The sequence below is a fragment of the Vicugna pacos genome, chromosome 17 (genome assembly GCF_048564905.1).
Source record: "Vicugna pacos chromosome 17, VicPac4, whole genome shotgun sequence".
Taxonomy (NCBI): domain Eukaryota; kingdom Metazoa; phylum Chordata; class Mammalia; order Artiodactyla; family Camelidae; genus Vicugna; species Vicugna pacos.
The window spans coordinates 16,049,746-16,070,275 of NC_133003.1; the positions used below are offsets into that span (position 1 = coordinate 16,049,746).

At 36.6% G+C, this 20,530-nt stretch overlaps 1 protein-coding gene across 3 annotated transcripts in view; it reads right to left on the reverse strand.

Moving 5' to 3' along the window:
- ULK4 (unc-51 like kinase 4) overlaps window positions 1-20,530 on the reverse strand; it is a 427,885-nt gene that overhangs the window by 107,281 nt on the left and 300,074 nt on the right. For all 3 annotated transcript variants that reach the window (XR_012060581.1, XM_072941052.1, XM_072941053.1), the window contains exon 35: window positions 4,222-4,407. Coding sequence is in view for 2 of the 3 variants with exons in the window: in XM_072941052.1 (XP_072797153.1) it covers window positions 4,222-4,407 (186 nt within the window). In the remaining variant the exon portion in view is untranslated. The remainder of the gene's footprint in view (window positions 1-4,221; window positions 4,408-20,530) is intronic.

The window sequence follows — 20,530 nt, forward strand, 5'->3', positions numbered from 1 at the left end:
CTAACTACCTTCCTCCTCAATAAAAAACAAAATAAAGAATCCTTAAAAAAAAAAAAGTGCTCCTGGAGACAGTGTGCACTTAATAAATATCCTTTGAGGTAGGCCCTTAAGGAGCTTGTCTTCCCTCCTTCTTACAGTCAAACTGAGTCTCAAACTAAATTTTCTGTGCCCCCCCGCCCCCCCCCCCAAAACTTCTTACAATCAGAAGGCTGCTTAGTAGAACTCCTTAATCCAATTACTTGATGTCAAGTAATAAATCTAGACTGTTCCCTCCCTCTCCATTAAATCTGGTTTCTCCAGCCACCGAGAACCTGAGAAGCCAGCCCCCTTCCAATTGCTGGAAATCTTTGCCCACTTTCTATCCATCCCTCTGGTTCCTACCCTCCTGCACCTGCCTGTCCCATCTCATCCACCCTCAGAAACCTGGTAGGGACAGCATGGAGGAGACTGAGGCATCAGACTGTGCACTAACTAAATGCCTTTTAAGGTCCCTCTCATTCTGACCTGTGCATCCGCAAAGCACTAAAGTGAGCTCATAAGAGACACTGAAGAGCCAAAATGAACAACTGCCAACAACAAATGTAGAGATCTTACAGACATTTCTCACTCAGCCCAGAGGATACTTATTAGAAACCAGTTACACGTCGGGTACTATGATAAAGCTTTATTTCACAGGAAACACAATTTGAATTCAACTGAGATGCTGCTACTGTCCTTTGATTTCAGAGATCAGAACTTCCTGATTCTAACCATAGTGTCCAAACTTCGAATACTATTAAGACCCATGTTTAGTCCCTCTGGGCTTTCCTGGTCCATTTCTTAGGTCTCTCAGTCCAGCCCTGTGGGTTTTGGTGCCTTTTCTCACAACGTGCTTCCTCCTGTTGCACAGGTGGACAACCAACCCATCCTCCTACCCTCAGCTCAAACATCACGTCCTGCTCAACTTCCTCCCCAAAGGGAATGTTTCTTTGTAAATTTGCTGGCTCCTTTACTGTAGCACTAATTGCATTCTGCTTTGTAATGAAGCTTGTGCTTGTTTCTTGCTCTGGTTACTTGAAAGCAGGGAGCAGAGAGATCACATTTTGTTGTCTGAGCATCTCCAACGCAGTGCATGCACACAGTAGTAACTCTTATTTTTCCATGAATGAAAGAATTAATCTCTCAGGTGCCTTCTAGACTGAAATTTGGTCAAATTCAGCTCCGTGAATGCCTTCAGATTCAAGATCAATGCTGGGCAGAGCAGGAGCAAGGCGGCCAGCTACTTGGAAAGGGCATGAGCGAGGGTCAGTCCAACTCAGCTGATTCCAGCTCTGCCGTTTCCTAGTTAGTGGCCTTGAGAATGTTACAGAAGCTCTTTGAGCCTTTGTTTTTAACCTGTAAAATGGGAATAATCACTGGAGCTGACCTCTAAGGCTACTATGAAGATTACATGAGATAACGTACTACAAGTGCTTAACACAGTTAGAAACATCATCTGCTGACTACCTTTTATGGGCCAGACACCGTAACACCCTGAAGACAAAACAATGAGCAAGATCACATCACTATGTTGAACAAAGGTGATGTGAAGATTGAGAACAGATAGTAAGCTGATAGTTACGAAACAATGGCTGCCACGGAGGTAAGGACCCAAAGCAGTGAGAAAGGGAAGAGGAAAGCCTACATCAGTCTGGGAGTGGGTGCCAGTGTCATACAACTCTTCGGGTCATCTGTTGCTATTTCTCTGCAAACATATTGGATTCAGTACTAAGTTTAAGCAGAACTGAACTTCAGGACAGGCAAGTTCAAGGCTCAGCTGAGTTGACTGGGCCCCAAAATCCCTGCTTGTGTGTTGTATATAACTTGAACACAACAGTGACTGATCCATGGGTAATTTAGGAAGTTTTCAGAAGATATAAAGCACTTATCACAGACAGATGGTAAATTTTATGTTATATTTATTTTGCTACAATTAAAAAAAAAAGATAAACACCACCAGAAGCTACCTCTGTTTTCACACACAGTGACAGAAGTCACTTGGATTGAACTTCTCTTCCACAAACAAAACCTACCTGACCCTATACATGGCAGACCAGAAACTACAAGGAAATCATATCAGACAGTAAAATTAATGAAAAGATGATGTAGTCTGCTTACTTTGACCAAGCTGGGGTCTGTTTTCTACACAGTTAAATTAACCTGGTTTTATAAAATGACATGACTTATTTCAAAGACAGGTCCATAATCTCTCATCTGCAATTCTGAAATCACAAAGCTCTGAAAAATTCAAACTTTTTTCATAAGTTTCATTTAAAAATCTATTTGGTGGCAAAATCTGACCTAGCCCACGTGGGGTCACGTATAATTTTTATTTACCCATTTGGTGTGAATGTTCATGTATTTTGCGGCAGAAATATTACCACACTTGATGACGGTATCGCTCCAGTAACTTCAATATAGGTCATATCATACATAGTAAAAGTATCACACCAAAAAGATCTGAAACTTACAAATTCCAAAACAAATCTGGTCCTAAGATGTTCAAATAAGAGATGGTGGCTATCTATAAAATTAATCGTGTCAGATATTAGGCCAATACTCTCCAAGCCTTTGTCATTCTGTACCAGATACACAATTTTTCCACGTCTACATATCACTCATGTTACTATATTTCCTAGTACTTGTCTTCACACTAACTCATCTTTTTAAATTGAATAAAATTATTTTTTTTACAAGAAATAACTTGTTTCTACTGAAAAAGCTGGTCATCTGAGAGGCTTATTCTCCATTACAAAGGGAGATTGTGAAGGATTCAAGAGGAATTAAAGCTGCAGCAGTTCAAACAGAGACTTTCAACCTTAAATCATCAGAAAGATTAACATAAAATTAAAAGGGAAATACTTACCTTACTATGTCCTATGGTGCTGGGCTGAAGTACCATCTCCAAGATCTTCTGTCCCCAGAAGTACTTATCCTACATTTCAGGAGACGCACCAAGCCTGTGTCATCATCTTGTTACTCAGGTAATGACTCCACTGGGACAGTAAGCATTGTTGGGGTGGGGAGACCAGGCTGTGCTGAAGTGTAATGTAGCAGCAAGGAAGGTAACCCCCTATCTCTCTTCTAGTTCCATCACCCATAACCTGCCTGGGTCACATGCTGCCGCTGTCTACTTATCAAATTAGCCCCCAAATTGTCTTGAATATGACTCTCCAGAGCACCCACAGTGTCTGCTGCCAAAGGACCCCTGAAGATAATTGGATCTAGAACTGAACGTAGACTGACTAGCCCGAACACGACACAGACTAACGGGACCCCTACTCCCTGTATCAACTTCAACAACAGCTACTGTCAAGAACGGCCTTCCAAACCAGCAGAACAAGGTCTATTGTAACAAGAAAAGTCAGTTTTCGAAAGTACTTTCAAATAAACATCAGCTATACATATTTTAAAAAATAAAATAAATGGGGCAAAAGGGAAAACTTCCCCTACAGCACAATACTGAGAGTTAAAAATGTTGGGGGTTAGAAAATCTCCATTTTGGAACTATCACAAAATAAAAAAATTAATAACCACACATTGATTTAATGAAGCAATCAAAATTAACATCACCAGTAAGGGGCACACACATCATGAGCCTCTGGATATGATGAATTGAAAATGACACCATATTTCTTCTGGGGTTTATGTGACTCTAATCATCAGAAAACATCAGACAGACCTAAATTGAAGGAGAGTCTCCAAAACATCTGGTCCATGCTTCAGAAATGTCATGAAAGACAAAGAAAGGCTGGAGAACTATTTCAGATTGAAGACACACGTCTACTAAAATACACAATCCTAGACTGGATTCTACACCGGAAAACAAGCTAGGACATGACTGGGACAGCTGACAGAATTGAAGTACAGATGGCAGATTAGTAAAAGATCTGTATCAATGTTAAATTTCCTGATTTTGGTAACTGTAGTTAAGTAAGAAAACATCCGTTTCGTTAGGAAATACTCACACATTAAAGGGTAAAGAAACACGCGTTTATCCTACTCTCTTACAGTTCAAAGAAAATACATGTATATATGCATACAGATGCACAGGCAGAATGTGATAAACGGTAACAATAGATGGCTGTTGGGGAAGGTAAGTGGGAGCTCTTCTACTGAAACTAGGCTGAAGAAACAACTGCTCCCTGTCTATTGGTTGCCACTGAAGCTGCCCGCCAAGCCCCAGCTTCTGCATGGACTCACCACTCTTCTGAGAATCCTCAACAGAAGTTTCTGCTCCTTCGGGTCCTCTTTGGATGTCAGTAAATCAGCAAAGTTCTCTGCATTTTCAGGAGACAGGGTGTCTGGGTTTTCCCCTCCATACAGTTGAACCAGTATTGACAGACACTTAGATGAAACTTCAAAAACTTCAGGATCCTCGTTAGGAAGCTGGAAATTAACAAACAGGACTCCTTAACGGAAGACGATGCTGTTATTTCTCAAGAACTACAGTAAAACCTGGCTTAATGGGGAGCATGTCATTTTGAGTACAAAGTTTAATTAGCTGAATATTTTTTGGAATGGATCTTTTTCAAAATGAATATAGTTAACTCACACAAGGCTAATAGTACAAAGTCGGAATTAAGTCCCACAGGCTTTTTTTTAACCCAGTGATGAATGACTATGCCAAGTAAAGGATCAATGTATATTTTATACATAAATTTAATATACACATATATTCATACAGAGGTGTGTGTGTCTCTGGGTACAGAAACAGTTTGATTTCTCCGAGGCACAACTCTTACATTCTTGTTTACTACTGGCTTGTTTAGGAAAATCCACTTCCCAGGAGATATTAAGGAGCGATTTGAACTGGTCTGTATCCAGTCATCAATGACTTAACAGGTGGGAGAGAAAGCACTGTTTCTATACAGATGAAAAGGTCTATTATGAAATAACAATTGTACCATAAGCACTTTAACCTTTTAATTTTTTTAAGTTTTATTTTATTTCTAACAGTTTTATCGAGATATAATTCCTATGCCATACAATTCAGTCATTTAACATGTACCTGTCATTCAATGGATTTTAGTATATTCAGGTTTGTGCAACCACCACCACAATCAGTTTTAGAATTTTTTCATTACCGGAAAAAAACCTAGTATACTTTAACAGTGACCTTGACATCATCTCCTCCTTCCCACCCCCAGCCCTGCCCAGTGCTAACCTGCTTTCTGCCTCTCTGGATTTGCCTACTGTGCACATATAAAATACGATCCTTTGTCACTAGCTCTTTTCATATAGCATGTTTTCAAGATTCATTCATGCTCTAGCATGGGTCAGTATTTCATTTCTTTTATTACCTATAGCATTTCATTGTATAGATATGCCATATTACGTTTATCTGTTTATCACTCAGTGAACATCTGAGTTGCCTTCACTTTTTGGATAGTGTGAACGACACTGCTATGAACATTTGTGTGTAAGTTTTCGTGCAGACATGTTTTTGCTTCTCTTGGGTATATACTCAGAAGTGGAGTTGCTCAGTCATATGATAACTTCATGTTTAACTTTTTGAGGAAGTGCCAGACTGCTTTCCAAAGCTGCCATTAGCATCAGCAATGTATGAGGGTTCTAGCTTCTGACACCCTCACCAATACTTCTTATTATCTGTCTTTTCAATTACAGCCATCCTAGTGGGTGTGGTTTTTCATCTGTATTTCCCTGATGGCTAATGTTGAAAATCTTCTCATATGCTTATTTTGATCACTTGTATATGTTCTTTGCAGAAACGTTTGTTCTAATCCTTTGCCCATTTTTAAAATGGGTCACCTTTTTATAATTGAGTCTAAGTGTTCATTATATATTTTAAATACAATTCCTTTAGCAGACATATGATTTTCAGAAATGTTTTCCTGTTCTGCAAGTAGTGTTTTCAATTTCTTGATACTGTCTTTTGAAGCACAAAATATTTTGTATTTTCATGAAGTCCATTGATCTGTTTACCTTATTGCTTGTGATTTCGGTGTCATACCTAAGAAACAAATGTCTCTTTCAAGGTCCTGAGATCATGCTTCTTCTAAGAATTATTATAGTTTTAGCTCTTACATCTACTTTTTCTTTTAAGAACATTATAGTTGTAACTTTTACATTTAGGTCTTGATCCATTTTGCATTAATTTTTGTATATCATGTGAGAAGCTGTCCAACTTCATTCTTTTGCATGTGAATACATCTTATTTTGATACATTTACAGGTTCTTATGTAGTTGTAGGAAACAATACAGAGAGATCCCATGCAAACTTCACCCAACCTCCCCAATGGAAACATCCTGCATGACTACAGTACAGTATCACAACCAGGAAATTAACATTGATATAATCCACTGATCTTACTCAGATTTTATTGCTTTTACATGTATTTATGTGTGTGCGAATGTACATACATGTGTATTTAGTTCTATGCAATTCTATCACATGAGTAGATTTAGTGACACCCACCACTTCAAGATACAGAACAGTCCATCATAAAGATTCCTTTGATAGCAAAAGCCAACCCTCTCCTTCCTCCATCCATTATCCCTGGCAGCCTCTAACCTGTTCACCATTATCTCATTTCAAGTAAGTTACATAAAAAGTACACAGTATGTATGTCTTTCTTCATAATTTATTTGAGACCCACCTAAGTTTTTGTGATTACCAATAGTTCACTTTTTATTACTGAGCGGTATCCTATGATATAGATGTGACAAAGTTTAGTCGTTTGTTAAAGAAAATTCGAGTTGTTTCCAATTTGAAGCTATTGCAAGTAAACCTACTAGGAGAACACTTATATAAGCTTTTGTGCGAACACAAGCTTTCAATTCCCTGAGATAAATGTCCGAGAGTGCATTACTGGTTTGTATGGGAAACTCGTATTTAGTTTTTTAAGAAACCAGCAAGCTGTTTTTCAGAATGGCTCTGCCACTTTACTATTTTACATTTCTAGCAGTTATGAATGAGAGATTCACTTTGCCTGCATCTTCACCAGCATATGGTGTTATTACTATTTTCCGTTTTGGCCACTCTGATAGGCAGGTGGTGACAGCTCACTGTGGTTTTCATTTGCATTTCCATAATGGCAACTGACAGTGAATATCTTTTCATCTGTTCATGTCTTTTGCCCTTTGGTACTTGGATTGTTTCTTTATTGTTGGTATTTAAAAGTTCTTTATACATTCTGGATATAACTTCTTTCTCAGATACGTGCTTTGCAAATGTTTTCTCCCTTTCCGTGGCTTGTCTTTTCATCCCCTTCCCTGAGTCTTTTATAGAGAGAAGAATTTAATTTTGATTAAGTCCCACTTACTTAATTTTATTTCTTAGGGATTATGCTTTTGGTGTCAAGTCTAAAAACTCCGCCTCACCCTTAATCCTGAAGATTTTCTCCTATCTTTTTCCTAAAAGTTTTAAGCTTTATAGTAAAATAATTTAAATTAGGTGGTTAATTTTTATATAAGGTATGAGGTTTAAGTAGCGGTTCCTTTATTTATTATTTATTTATTTAGCCACTAAATGTATAATTGTTCCAGCATCATTCTCAAAAATTTGTTCCTCAATTGAATTGCTTTTACACCTTTTTCAAAAAAATCAGCTGGGCATGTTTGTGTAGTCCTATTTCTGAGTTCTTTATTCTGTTCCATTGATCTAGGTGTCTATCCCTCCATCAATAACACACTGCTTTATTACTGTAGCTATGTAATAAGCCTTACACCAGGTAGAGTGTTTCCTCCCACTTTATTTTTCTTTTTCAAATTATTTTAGCCATTCCAAGATCTATTCCTCTATAAAAATTCTAAAATAAGCCTGCCTGTTTACAAAAAAAAAAAAACAAAACAAAACCTTATTGGAATTTTAACAGGAATTGCCTTAAAATTGTCTATCAAATTGGGAAGAATTGACATTTTTACTCTATGGAGTCTTCTAAATCCATGAATGCCATGCCTCTCCACTTACATACCTCTTCTTTGACTTCTTTCATCAGCATTTTATAACATTTAGAATACAGATCTTGTACATATTTTGTTATATTTATATCTCTAAGTACTTATTTTTCTTTGGAGCAATTATAAATGGTGCTTTTAACTTCTGTTTCCACATGTCCAATGTTAGTACATAGTAATGCAATTGATTTTTTTGTCAGTCTTGTACCCTGTAACCTTGCTTACTAATTCTGAGAGTGTTTTGAGGATTCCTTTGAATTTTCTCCACAGACAATTGGCTCTGATATTAAGATAGCCACTCCTGCTTTTAAAAAAGTAATATTTGCATGGTATATACTTTTCAACCTTTTACTTTCAATCTGCTTATATAATTATATTTAAAATAGGCTTTTTGTAGACAATATACTGTTGGATCCTGTTTTTTATTCATTCTAGCCATCTCTGTCTTTTAACTGGTGCATTTAGATCATTTACATTTAAGGTAAATATTAAGATGCTAGAGTTTAAGTCTAACGTGCAATTTTATTATTTGTCAGAATTCTGTTTATTTCCTCTGTTTCTTATTTTTCTGATTCTCTTTTTTTTAACCTCCCATGGGTTACCTGAATATTTATGTTTTCAGTACAAATTATTAAATTACCTTTAATTCCCAATGTTAGTTTTTTAGGGCTGCCATGACAAAGTATCACAAACTGGGTGACATAAACAACATAAATTTACTGTCTCACAGTTCTACCAGCTAAAGTCCAAAATCAAAGAGCAGGGCCCTCCTCCTTCTGAAATCCATAATGGAATCTCCTCTTGCTTCTTCCTAGCTTCTGGTGACTTGCTAGAAATCACTGGCATTCCTTTGCAGCTGTATAATCCCAGTGCCTACTTCCATCATTGCACGGCATTCACCCTGTGTCTCACTGACTTCACATGGTTGTCTTCTTATAAAGACACCAGTCATGCTGGATCAGGAGACCACTCTCTTTGCGTATGACCTCATCTTAACTAATCACATCTGGACAGCCACTATTTCCAAATAAGGTTAACATTCTGCGGTCCTGGGAGTTAGGACTTCAACACATCATTTTTGTTGGGGGGACACAATTCAACCCATAACACTTCCTATCAACTTTGTCTCTTCTGTGCCCAGCTGTTTATTCACCTTGGCTTCTCTGCTTCTTGCTCTTATGCTTCTCTGAATGTCTGACAGTTTTTGGCTTCCTATTTTATGAACAAAAGATTAGGCAGATTATTAAAGGCAGCTGGCTTCCATTTCCTTTGCATTTGTGTATGTCTGTGTCTTCTTCAAGTTCCTTCCCCTGTCCACGTTCTGTGATTTCCTCAAACTCTGCAATGCTTCCTTCCAGACCATAACTCCATTCTAGAAATCACATCAGATAGATAGTTTATCCTCTCTACAGTGGAGGTCCTGACTTATTACACCAGAATAAAGCAGAGCAAAATGACTAAGGGAAGGGGCCTGACTGGCCTGCCTATTCTCAGTGTTAATCTTCAATTAGTCTGGTAAGTGCCCAAGGCCTCCATCAGTTTTCCACTCAAGAGTTTATAGATCATCTACATCTGTTTCTACCTTCTGGTTAGTTTTCTCCTGTGTCTGTTCTGGGCAATAGATTTCTTCACTATATTTTGACTCAGTCCCATCTGCTTTCTATCATCTAGTAATTGCATAAAATTTCTTTTCCACCAACAGCTTCTCTTTCCACTCTCCCATGATTGTAAGATATTTAATTTTGTCTCTGTTTTCATAGATTTTGGGTGGTTAGTCGAATGCGCACAGGCATTCATGTTTCCATTTCCATCTTTAACGTTTTTTCATTTTTGAGTTCATTTTGCTTCATTGTTCAAATGACTGGTGATGTTTATCATAAGTAATAATTTCAAGGATGGCTTATTTCTTGGATTCTTGTAACTTTGATAATGTTTATGTTTTATTTTTTTGCACCCTGCCCCACCACCACCAAAAAGATCGTGATGGTACAAAAATCTTTCCATCTTCTCTGAAATAACAGAATAAGGATATATCCAACTGCCTGCAAAAATGAGCTAGTAGAAATATACATAAAACAATGATTTTTAAGACACTAGACATCAGGGAATGCTGGACAGTGATGCTCAGGGATGGAAAACAGCTGCGGTCAGCTCTACTCTTGTCCCAGGTTAGAGGCTTGAGAGGTCCCTTGGCCTAAGCACAGGGAGGGCAACCGAGGTGATACCAGCAGATATTTTAAGTTAAAGACACAGTAAAAAGTCTCAGAAGACCAAAGCAGCTAGAGTTCACAGGGCAAAGTACTAGAGAAAAGACAGCAGGCCAAAGCTCACTCAGAATAAATAGATAACATGGACAGTACATCATCCATCAGAGAAAATGAAGTTATGGTTAAAAACCTTCCTACAAAGAAAACTACAGGCTCAGATGGCTTTACTGGTGAATTCTATCGAAGAGTCAAAGAAGAAATAATACCAATTCCATACAAACTCTTTCAGAAAGCTAAAGAAAATGGAAACTTCCAAACTCATTCTATGATACTAGCTCATTCTATGATCATACCCTCATAGCAAAACCAGATAAAGAAATTTAAAAAAAAAGAATAAAAGAAAAAAAAAAGAAATTCCAAGAAGAGAAAACTATAAACCAATAGTCTTTATGAATGTAGATGCAAAAATCTTCAACAAAGAATTAGCAAAACAAATTCAGTGATACATTAGAAGAATTATACACCACGGCTGGTTTAGCATCTAAAAATCAGTGTTATGTGCAACATTAATAGAACAAAAGACAAAAATTATATGACCCTTTCAATAGACACAAAATAAGCATTTGACAAAACTAAACACCCTTTTGTGATTAAAAAACAACAAATTGTAAATAGAAGAGAACTTTCTCCAATTGATAAAGGGTATTTGGGGAAAATCTACAGCTGACATCATACTTAATGAGTAAAGAGTGAATTCTTTCTAAGATCATGAACAAGGCAGATGACCATTTTTGCCATTTCTATTCACCATTATACTGGAAGTTATAGCTAGGGCAATTAGGCAAGGAAAAGAAATAAAAATCATCTGGGAAGTAAAACTTCATTTAGAGATGACAATCTTATATACAGAAAGCTCTAGGGAAACCACTACAGCGCTATTAGAATAAACAAGTTCAGCAAGGCGGTAGAATATGAGATTAATATACAAAAATCAATTATACCTCTATACACTAGCAATGATGAATCTGAAAAGAAAATTAAGAAAACAATTCCATTTACAATAGTATCAAAAACAATAGAAATACTTAGAACCGAAGTTAAGAGAAGTATGACTTATACACTGAGAATTAAGAAACATTGTTGAAAAAATTAAAGAAGGTACATAAATGGCAAAATATTTCATGTTTAAAGATCAGGAAAGTTAGTATCATTAAGATGCAATACACCCCAAACTGATCTACAGACTGAAACCATTCAGGGTTGGAGCTGGTTTGTTTGTTTGTTTGTTTGTTTGTTTGTTTTCTTACAGAAATTGATAAGCTGATCCTAAAATTCACATGGAAATTCAAGGGACCAAGAATAACCAAAACAATCTTAAAAAAGAATGAACACAGAGGGCTCACAATTCCCAATTTCAAATGTTGCTGCAAAGCTACAGTAATTCAGCCAATGTGGTATTGGCACTGGCTACACATAAAAACCAATGGTGTGTTGTATACCAGACATTGACACATTGTAACTGACTGTACTACAATTTAAAATAAATAAATAAATTTTAAAAAAAAAGACCAACAGAATAGAATCTAGAGCCCATAAAGAAACCCTTCTGCTTATGGTAAACCAGTTTTCAACAGGAGTCCCAAGGCAATTTAATGGGGGGAAAATGGTCTTTTCAACAAATAGTGCTGAGACAACCAGATATCCACACGCAAGATAATGAAATTGATCCATACATCACACCATATGCAAAAATTATCTCAAAATAGATCAAACATCTAAATATAAGAGCTAACCATACAAAAGTTTTAGAAGAAAACATAGAGTCATTACGTCTTTGTGACCTTGGGTTAGGCAATGGTTTCTTGGAGCACAAGCAACAAAAGAAAAAATAAACTGTAGATAAACTGTACTTCACCAAAATTAAAACATTTTGTGCTGTAAATCATACCATGAAGAAAGTAAAAAAGACCACCCACAGAACAAGGGAAAACTTCTGTGAATCTAATATCTAATGAGGGATTTGTACATACACAATATATAAAAACTCTTACAACTCCGTAATAAAATGACAAATAACCTGATTTTTTGAAGGGCAAAGGAAATGGACATATCTCCCAAAAAGGTATATAAATGGTCAATAAGCACAGGAAAAGTTGGAAAATACTCTGTATTTCCTCAACAGGTTAAACAGAAGACTTACCACATGACCCAGCAATTCCACTCCTAGATACATACAAAAGAGACAGAAAGCATATGTTTACACAAAAAATTCTACACAATTGTTCACAGCAACATTATTCAAAATAGCCAAAAAGTGAAAAGAACCCAAATGTCCATCAACTAACAAATGGATAAACAAATACACTATATGTATCTATACAATGGAATATTATTTGCCAAAACAAAAAATGAGGTACTGATACATGCTACAAACATGAATGAACTTTGGAAAACATCATGCTAAGAGAAAGGCTACATGTCATATAATTCCATATATAAGAAATATCCAGAATAGGCCAAGCTATACAAACAGAAACTAAATTAGTGACTCACAAGGATTTGGAGGGAAGGGAATGAAGAATGACTTTTTTTTTTAAGTGTAAATTTTTTTTGGGGGCTGAACCCAGGACCTCATGCAGGCTAAGCATGCGGTCTGCCAATGAGCTGTACGTGCTAAGCATGGGAATGATTTTTACTGAGTGAGAAATTTCTTTCTGGGGTGATGATGATGCTCTGGAATTAGATAATGATCATGGCTGCACAACTCTGAGACTATACTAAACCGCACTGAATTGTACACTTTAAAGGGGTTAAGGATGCAAATTATTTCTCAATAAATTTTTAAAAAATGAACACCAACTCAACACAAAGCCTTAAAGAAAACTAAAGAGGAGGCAATACTTCCCAACTCATTCTGAGGCCAACATTATCCTGATACCAAAACCAGGCAAAACCAGTATTGAAAAAGTAAATGACAAAACTATCCTTCCTGAACATAGATGCACAAATTCTAAACAAAATCACAGCAATTGAAACCCCACTAAATATTAAAAGGATAACAATAAAGATAATTCATCCTGACTAAATAGGGTGGATCTTAAGAATGCAGGTCAGTTTCCTGGTTGAAAAAAATCAATATAATACATCTTATGTATTAATTCCCAAGGGCTGACATCATAAAAAAGGACCACAAACTGGGTGGGTGAAAACAACAATTTATTTTCTCACGGTTGTGCAAGCCAGAAGTCTGAAACTAAGGTGCTGACAGAGCCATACTCCTTTGAAAGCCTCCAGGAGTGAATCCTTCCTTGACTCCTTCAGCTTCCTGTAGCCCTACGTGTCCCTTGGCTTATGGTAGCAGAACTCCAGTCTCTGTCTTCATCCTCACATTACATTCTCCCTTATGCCTCTGGCTTCATACAGCCATCTTCTTATAAGGACACCAGTCATAATGGATTAGGCAGCCCACACTATTCCAGTATGACTTCATCTTAACTAATTGTATCTCCAATGATTCTATTTCCAAATAAGGTCACATTCTGAGGTACTGAGGGGTTAGGCCTTTAACGCATTTTTTTTTGAGGAATACAGTCAACCCATACACCATACTGACAACTGAAAAAGAAAGACCATCTGATCATCTCAACAGAAAATGTATTTAATAATATTCAACACTTATGTCTAACAAAAATTTAGCAAATGAAGAGCAGAAGGAAACTTCCTCAACCTGATTAAAAAAATATATGTCAGAGACTGAATGTATCACCCTGAGATCAAGAAGACAGACAGACACCTGCTCTCACCACTTCTACTCAACATGGGAGGTTCTGGCGAATGTAGTTAGGCCAAAATAAATACATAAATAAACAGCATCCAGATGGGAAAGGAAGAAAAACTGCTTATTTGCAAAAGACATGATTCTCAATGTAGAAAAATCCAATCGAATTCACAAAACCACCTGAGCCCATAAATGAGTTTAACATAGTTATAAACAAAAACACTCATTTGAAAAGACACATGCACCCCAATGTCCAGAGCAGCATTATTTACAACTGCCAAGATACGGAAGCAACCTATGTGTCTATCAATAGATGAATGGATAAAGAAGATGCAATACACACATACACATACACACACACACACACAAGAATATTACTCAGCCATAAAAAAGAATGAAAATTTGCCATTTGTGCAACATGGATGGACTTGGAGGGCACTAGGCTAAGTGAAATGTCACACAGAGAAAGACAAATACCGTATGTTATCTCTTATACGTGGAATCTAAAAAATACAACTACTGAATGCAACAAAAAAGGAGCAAACTCACAGAGAACAAACTAAAGGCTACTGGGGAAAGATAAGGGAGGAGGAGCAAGACAGGGGAAGGGGATTAAGAGGTACAAATTATGAGGTATAAAATAAGCCACAAGGATATACTGTACAACATGGGGAATAGAGCCAATATTTTACAATAATTCTAAATGGAGTATAACATTTAAAAATTATGAATCCCTATATTGTACAGCAACTTTTATAATATTGTCAGCAACTGTACTTCAATAAAAAATAATTTTAAAGATTTTTAAAAAGAAATAATCAGAAATGTGTATATCTGCATGTAAAAATTATTCATTGCAATGCTATAAATGAAAAAATTATAAACAACCTGAATGTCTAACAATAAAGAATTATACCATGTACTCATAGAAAAAAACAAAAAAAGATACCATGTATAGTAACATCTAAAAAACTGAAATATTTAGGGATAAATCTGACAAAACATAAAAGACCTGTATAATAAAAAACACAAAATATTGCTTAGAGAAACTAAAGAAGCCCAAGTAAGTGGAGGGATATACCTTGTTGATGAGTCAGAAAATTCAGTTTTGTTAAAATGCCAGTTCTCCCCATATTAAGACTAAATGCAATCCCAATCAAAATCCCAACAGGGCTTTTTTTTTTTTTTTTGGGTAGAAATCGACAAGCTGATTCTATGTTTTATATGTATGTATGTATGTATGTATGTATGTATACACACATACACACACATTAGTTGAAAGACTAATCATTACCTGATTTTAAAACATTATAAAATGGAAATGATCAAAGCAGTATGGTATTGGTATGAAGTTAGACACAGACCAATGAAACAGAATATAGAGTGCCCAGGAATTAGACCCCCACAAATACAGTTAACTGATTTTTGACAAAGATGCAAAGCCAAGGCAGTTGACAATACATTTTCAACAAACAGCAATCAAACAATATGCAAAAACATAAACTTCCATCTTTATCTGTCACCATGTACCAAAATTAACTCAAAATGGTTGACAGCACAGGTCAATTCTAGGGCTAAGGTGGTCCAGAAACACCAGGGAACATCCACACTCAATGAAAGAAACCAGAATCCCCAGGAAACCCTGAAACTTATTTAGTTCTTTAAAAAAAAAAAAAAGCTGACAGACATAAATATAACACCTAAAACTGTAAAATTTCTAACAGAAAACATAGGCAAAAATCTTTCTGACCTTGGATGCGGGAAAGATTTCTTAGACATGACACAAAAGTTCAATTTACAAAAGCAGGAAAAAAAAAAAGGTAAAATGAACTTCATCTAAATTAAAAACTTCTCTTTGAAAAAAACCATTTCATAAATGCTCAATAAAGGATACCACTACCACTACCACCCCCATCACAAAGTGTCCCTTTAATGGAGGGACACACCATGAAAAAGTGTTCTTTCAGATCCCGAAATTACAAAATGTTTTTTGCCCTCAAGTTAACTCTCGCCCCACTCCCATTTTCTGGGCAATGTGCATCTTGTAAATGATTGTATTTCCATTTTTGTCTGGCAACCAGGACTCTCAAGGTCAAAATCATGGCCCAATTTAGCAGTGGTCTAAGACTTCATATTTGTGTAGAAATTTTACCCTATCTTACCCTCATGTTTTCTTAGTTGAGATTGCCAGGTTTAAAGAAGAATAAAAAAAAGGAACATCCAATTAAGTTTGAATTTCAGATGAACAATTTATCTTTTCTAGTATAAATAAGTATATTCAGCATCTTGTAATTTATCTGTCAACCCTGACTTTACTGCAAACATTCTTATTAGCCAACTCAGATGCTTTGTGGGACAGATGAGATAATAAGTATCAATGTAAAATATAAACACACACAAATTGGAAATATCTCCAAGTAAACTTATACTTGAATTTTAAAAACTGTTTTAAAACAACTGAAAACCCCAGTTGTACTGTTTACTTGCCTTTATTAAATCTACACAATACAAAGTAACATTTGAAATTCTTCCTCATTTTATATTCTATTTTAAAAATATTGCCTGGTGCAGTGTTCTGTCAAAAACTCTAAGAATATTTTCAGAAAAGAGAATACATTGATCAGGAAAGGAGAAAAAAACCACCTAATAATACAAAGTTTTCTACCCTTTCAATGCGGTTTTAAAAGTACCTCAAGAAAGGACTCCCTCTGTTTTGTTCCAGGACATCTTTAACAAATTTCACATTAGGCTATCAATCCCTGTTCCTCTTCATTTCAATGTTATCACTCCTGCCCAAACTCAGCAGAAGAGGCAGCCAAAAATATCATTAAGCTGATAAAAGGTTGTAATTCCATGTGATATCGCCCAAGGAAACATTATTACCTACAGCCCTGACACTGCCCCCTTTCCCTTGAGAAGTAAAGATGCAGTTTAAGTTTTGTTGACCCCCAGGTATGTTATATTCCTAAATGTGGAAATTCACAAAGAAGAAAATCTGCCATTTACCGCAATTTAGTTGTAAGTCTGTATTTCATAGAGTACCAGGGTTTAAAAAAAAAAATCCAAAAACAAATTGAAAGTCACTGGTAGGTCAGATAAGCATTGACTTCTGGGCCCCCTGCACTGCCCTGACTAGCTTTCATAATAAACTTCACATTTTTCTTGTTGATAACTAAAGAATGGGAAAACACAGCTCACTTATAAATCATAACCAGCTGATACAGAGGGAGATGTCAACAGTTCTACTGAAGCAACAAAGCTGCAGAAACCAAAGAGGGTAAATATGTCAACACTGACTGCTGAGATGCTACGTTCTGTGCAAAAGGTTTGGCCTGATCATATGTCACTTCCTGCTCTTTATCTCTTCACCTTAGACATTCAGCTGGATTCTGTTGTCACTGGATGAAAGGAGGATGTCCAAGACACCCAGGAAGTAACTAAATGTTCCACTACCCTTCCACTTGTGTTCCCTACAACCTACTTTCCATGCAGAACCCACAGTGGTTTAAAAAAAAAAAAACACTTTAACCAGATTATATCACCCTTTAGCTTAAAACCTCCAATAACTTCTCAATGCATTTAGAATCTAGTCCAAACGCCTTGCTGTGGCTGATAAGACTGAGCAACAAGGCAGCATGACTGAAAAGAATGTGCGAGAAGAAGGCAGACGATGAGACCAGAGAAAGCAAGATGGCACAGAGCCTGCAAAAACCTGAGTCAGATCATCATTTCACTCACTGCTTGAACCACCATGGGCTCAGATCATCTTATGGAGATATTACAGGTAATACTATAGGGTACGTGAGGATAGAGTTCCAGGGACAGGTCATGACTGAAGATATAAATTTGGAAATCCATCACTGAAATCAAGGAGCTGCATGAGATCACTTGGGGAAGGGGTGGTAGCTCAGTCTTATGCTTCAGGCATGGAGCTTGGAAAGCTTCTCTTTAGATAAAGCCTCATCAGCACTTCCATCAGCACCTTTCCTCAGAAAATTCAGGAATGCTTTACTCTGGGGTACCACCTGATTTCTTCTCAGCTTCAACTTCTTTCGGGGAAAGTCCTGGCATCATTCTGGAGGATATATCCTAGGCTCCTGGGTCTTCTGCTTATTTAACAAAAGGAAATACAGAACCTAAGCCCATACAACGATGTGTATTGTAAGGGGAGGGAAATAGCTTAGTGGTAAACTGCATGCTTAGCATACACGAGGTCCTGGGTTCAATCCCCAGTACTTCCATTAAAAATTAAAATTAAAATTAAAAACCTCAAGAGAAAAAAGATGTGCACTATGACATACTTATAATACCAAGTAAGTGGAAAGAACCTGAATGGCCACCCATCAGGAGATATTTCAACTGAATAAATAATAGTACACTCATACTATGAAATAACTACGCAGCTATTAAAAAACTGAGATCAAAGTATCAATACTGACCTGGAAAGATGTCCATAGTATCGAGAGAAGTAAAAGGGAAAGCAAATTACAAAATATCTAGACTTCGGTCCTATTCTTAGAAATGAAAACTAAAACAAAGCAAAAACAATGCTACAAATGCATGTGATTGCCAGCACTGTAAAAAGAACGCAAGGACACAGTCATACCCAAGCAGCGGTTACACTAGACGGAGTGCTGGGGTACTAGGAGGGGAGGCTTTAGTTTTACTTCTAGCACTTCTCTATCATTGAAAGTTGTTACAATGGGCTTTTGGCACCTTTGGTAATTCAAATATCTGAAATAAATCTGCCTTCCCTACTCCTAAAATTTTTAAAAAGGGGAAACTTCCTGCGTACCATCTAAGGACCTTCGTGGACAGACAAGAGGCCAATTCAAGACTTAACTATAACAAATGATAATGGCTGGAGAAGACGTGAGGGGCTAAAGGCTGCCGTTAACAGTTCCTGGAACAGACTATCATGATTTCCGACAGCCATCAAATAATGAACAAAGAAACTTGAACTACTTTTTGGTTGTAAGATTCAAAAATGTATTTCAGAATTACATTGGTTAGAATTCTGCTAAAATGACTGTTGACTGAATCTAGGATCTCAAAAACTATCTCAAGTACTCTTCATACAAAAATAATCCCTCTCTGAAAAGCTCTCATCTAAATAATAAAAGTTTGAGGCAGAGAATGTACCCCAAGGAAAAGGGATAAGAGATAATACATTTATCCCTAAAAAGGGGTTTTCTTTCCATTAAATGAATGGATTTTTTTAACTTTTCTTTTTTTTTTAACATTTTATTGAGCTATAGTCATTTTACAATGTTGTGTCAAATTCCAGTGATGAATGGATATTTTATAATAAAATTTCACAGCTAATAAAATTAAAAAACTACTTCCTAACAGTAAAAACTTACCAAACCAGGCAATCTTTACAACTGGGAGAAGAAAATTCTCTGCATAAAATTGGTTAATCACAGTTATGGCTTTATTATCTAGACATTTAACATAAATTCCATAAGGTAAAGTCTCAGCTTAATAAACTAATGGTTCATTTATTCAAAGAGATCCATCCAGAATTAAAATGAAAGTGAGACTGTCTGAAGTTTTCCACTGGGCAGTTTTACTGGGAAGCTCTGCTCCTTGTCCCTGTGTGATCTGCAAGGCGCTACGGGAGACTCACCCATTGGAGCTGAAGTCACGGTTTTCCCACCAGTGGTGCTGTTAGGGCCACTCATTTTAGAGCTACAATGAAATTGTTGGAAATACCCCTGGGTACATTATTTCAGCACATTAATGAGGCTGTTCACAAAGAGAGTTTATTACAAGAAGAGATAGATGTTTATTAGATCAGTAATATGATTACAGAACACGCTGCAAGGGAAGGGCCTCTGGGAGCCATAGGCAGCATAATTTTGCAAGCATTAAACAAAACAAAAAAAAGCCAAAGAGCACCATCAAAACTGCTAACTTCACCGTATCACAGTTATGGGTAAATATCCACACTATTAAATAGCCACATGATTTTTCTGCTTCAAAAATGATGCATAGGCATGCTTTCTGAATTTACAGGAAATCAAAGGGCTCTTTTTCAGGGTGGCAAAAATAAAACAAATGCAGGGTGCTTACTGTTCATCTTAAATATGGTCCATTTCTAAGGACACCTGGGAATTGTATTTTGAGACTGTAGCTGTAATGGGTTTCTTTTTTCCCTCGTACTTATTGTAGCTCTGAGTAATAAAGATAATACCACCTTCAGTGCTGATACAACAGAGAGAAGTGTACACCTGGTGGTGGTGGTGGGAGTTACTATGTGCCAAGTGCTGTGGGAAGAGTTCTTCACACATTGTACCTTTAGTACTCCCAACAACCTTGTGAGGTGTTAAATTTTTCTCCTTTTTTTCTTTTTTGACATGGAAATGGAGATTTAGTAACTTGCCCAGGATCATCAGTCTGGCAACCAATGAAGCCAACTCAAACACAATTAAATGAATGGATGTTCAGAGATGACCCAATTGCATCATGGAAATGCCACTGTCTTGCCAAACAGAATCACCTGCATGTCAAATCAATTAGATAACATCGTTTTGCTTTCCTTCTTTAAGGATAAAACCAGTTCTCTTTTTGCTGCTGTTACCTATAAATGCAGAGTTCCATGTTA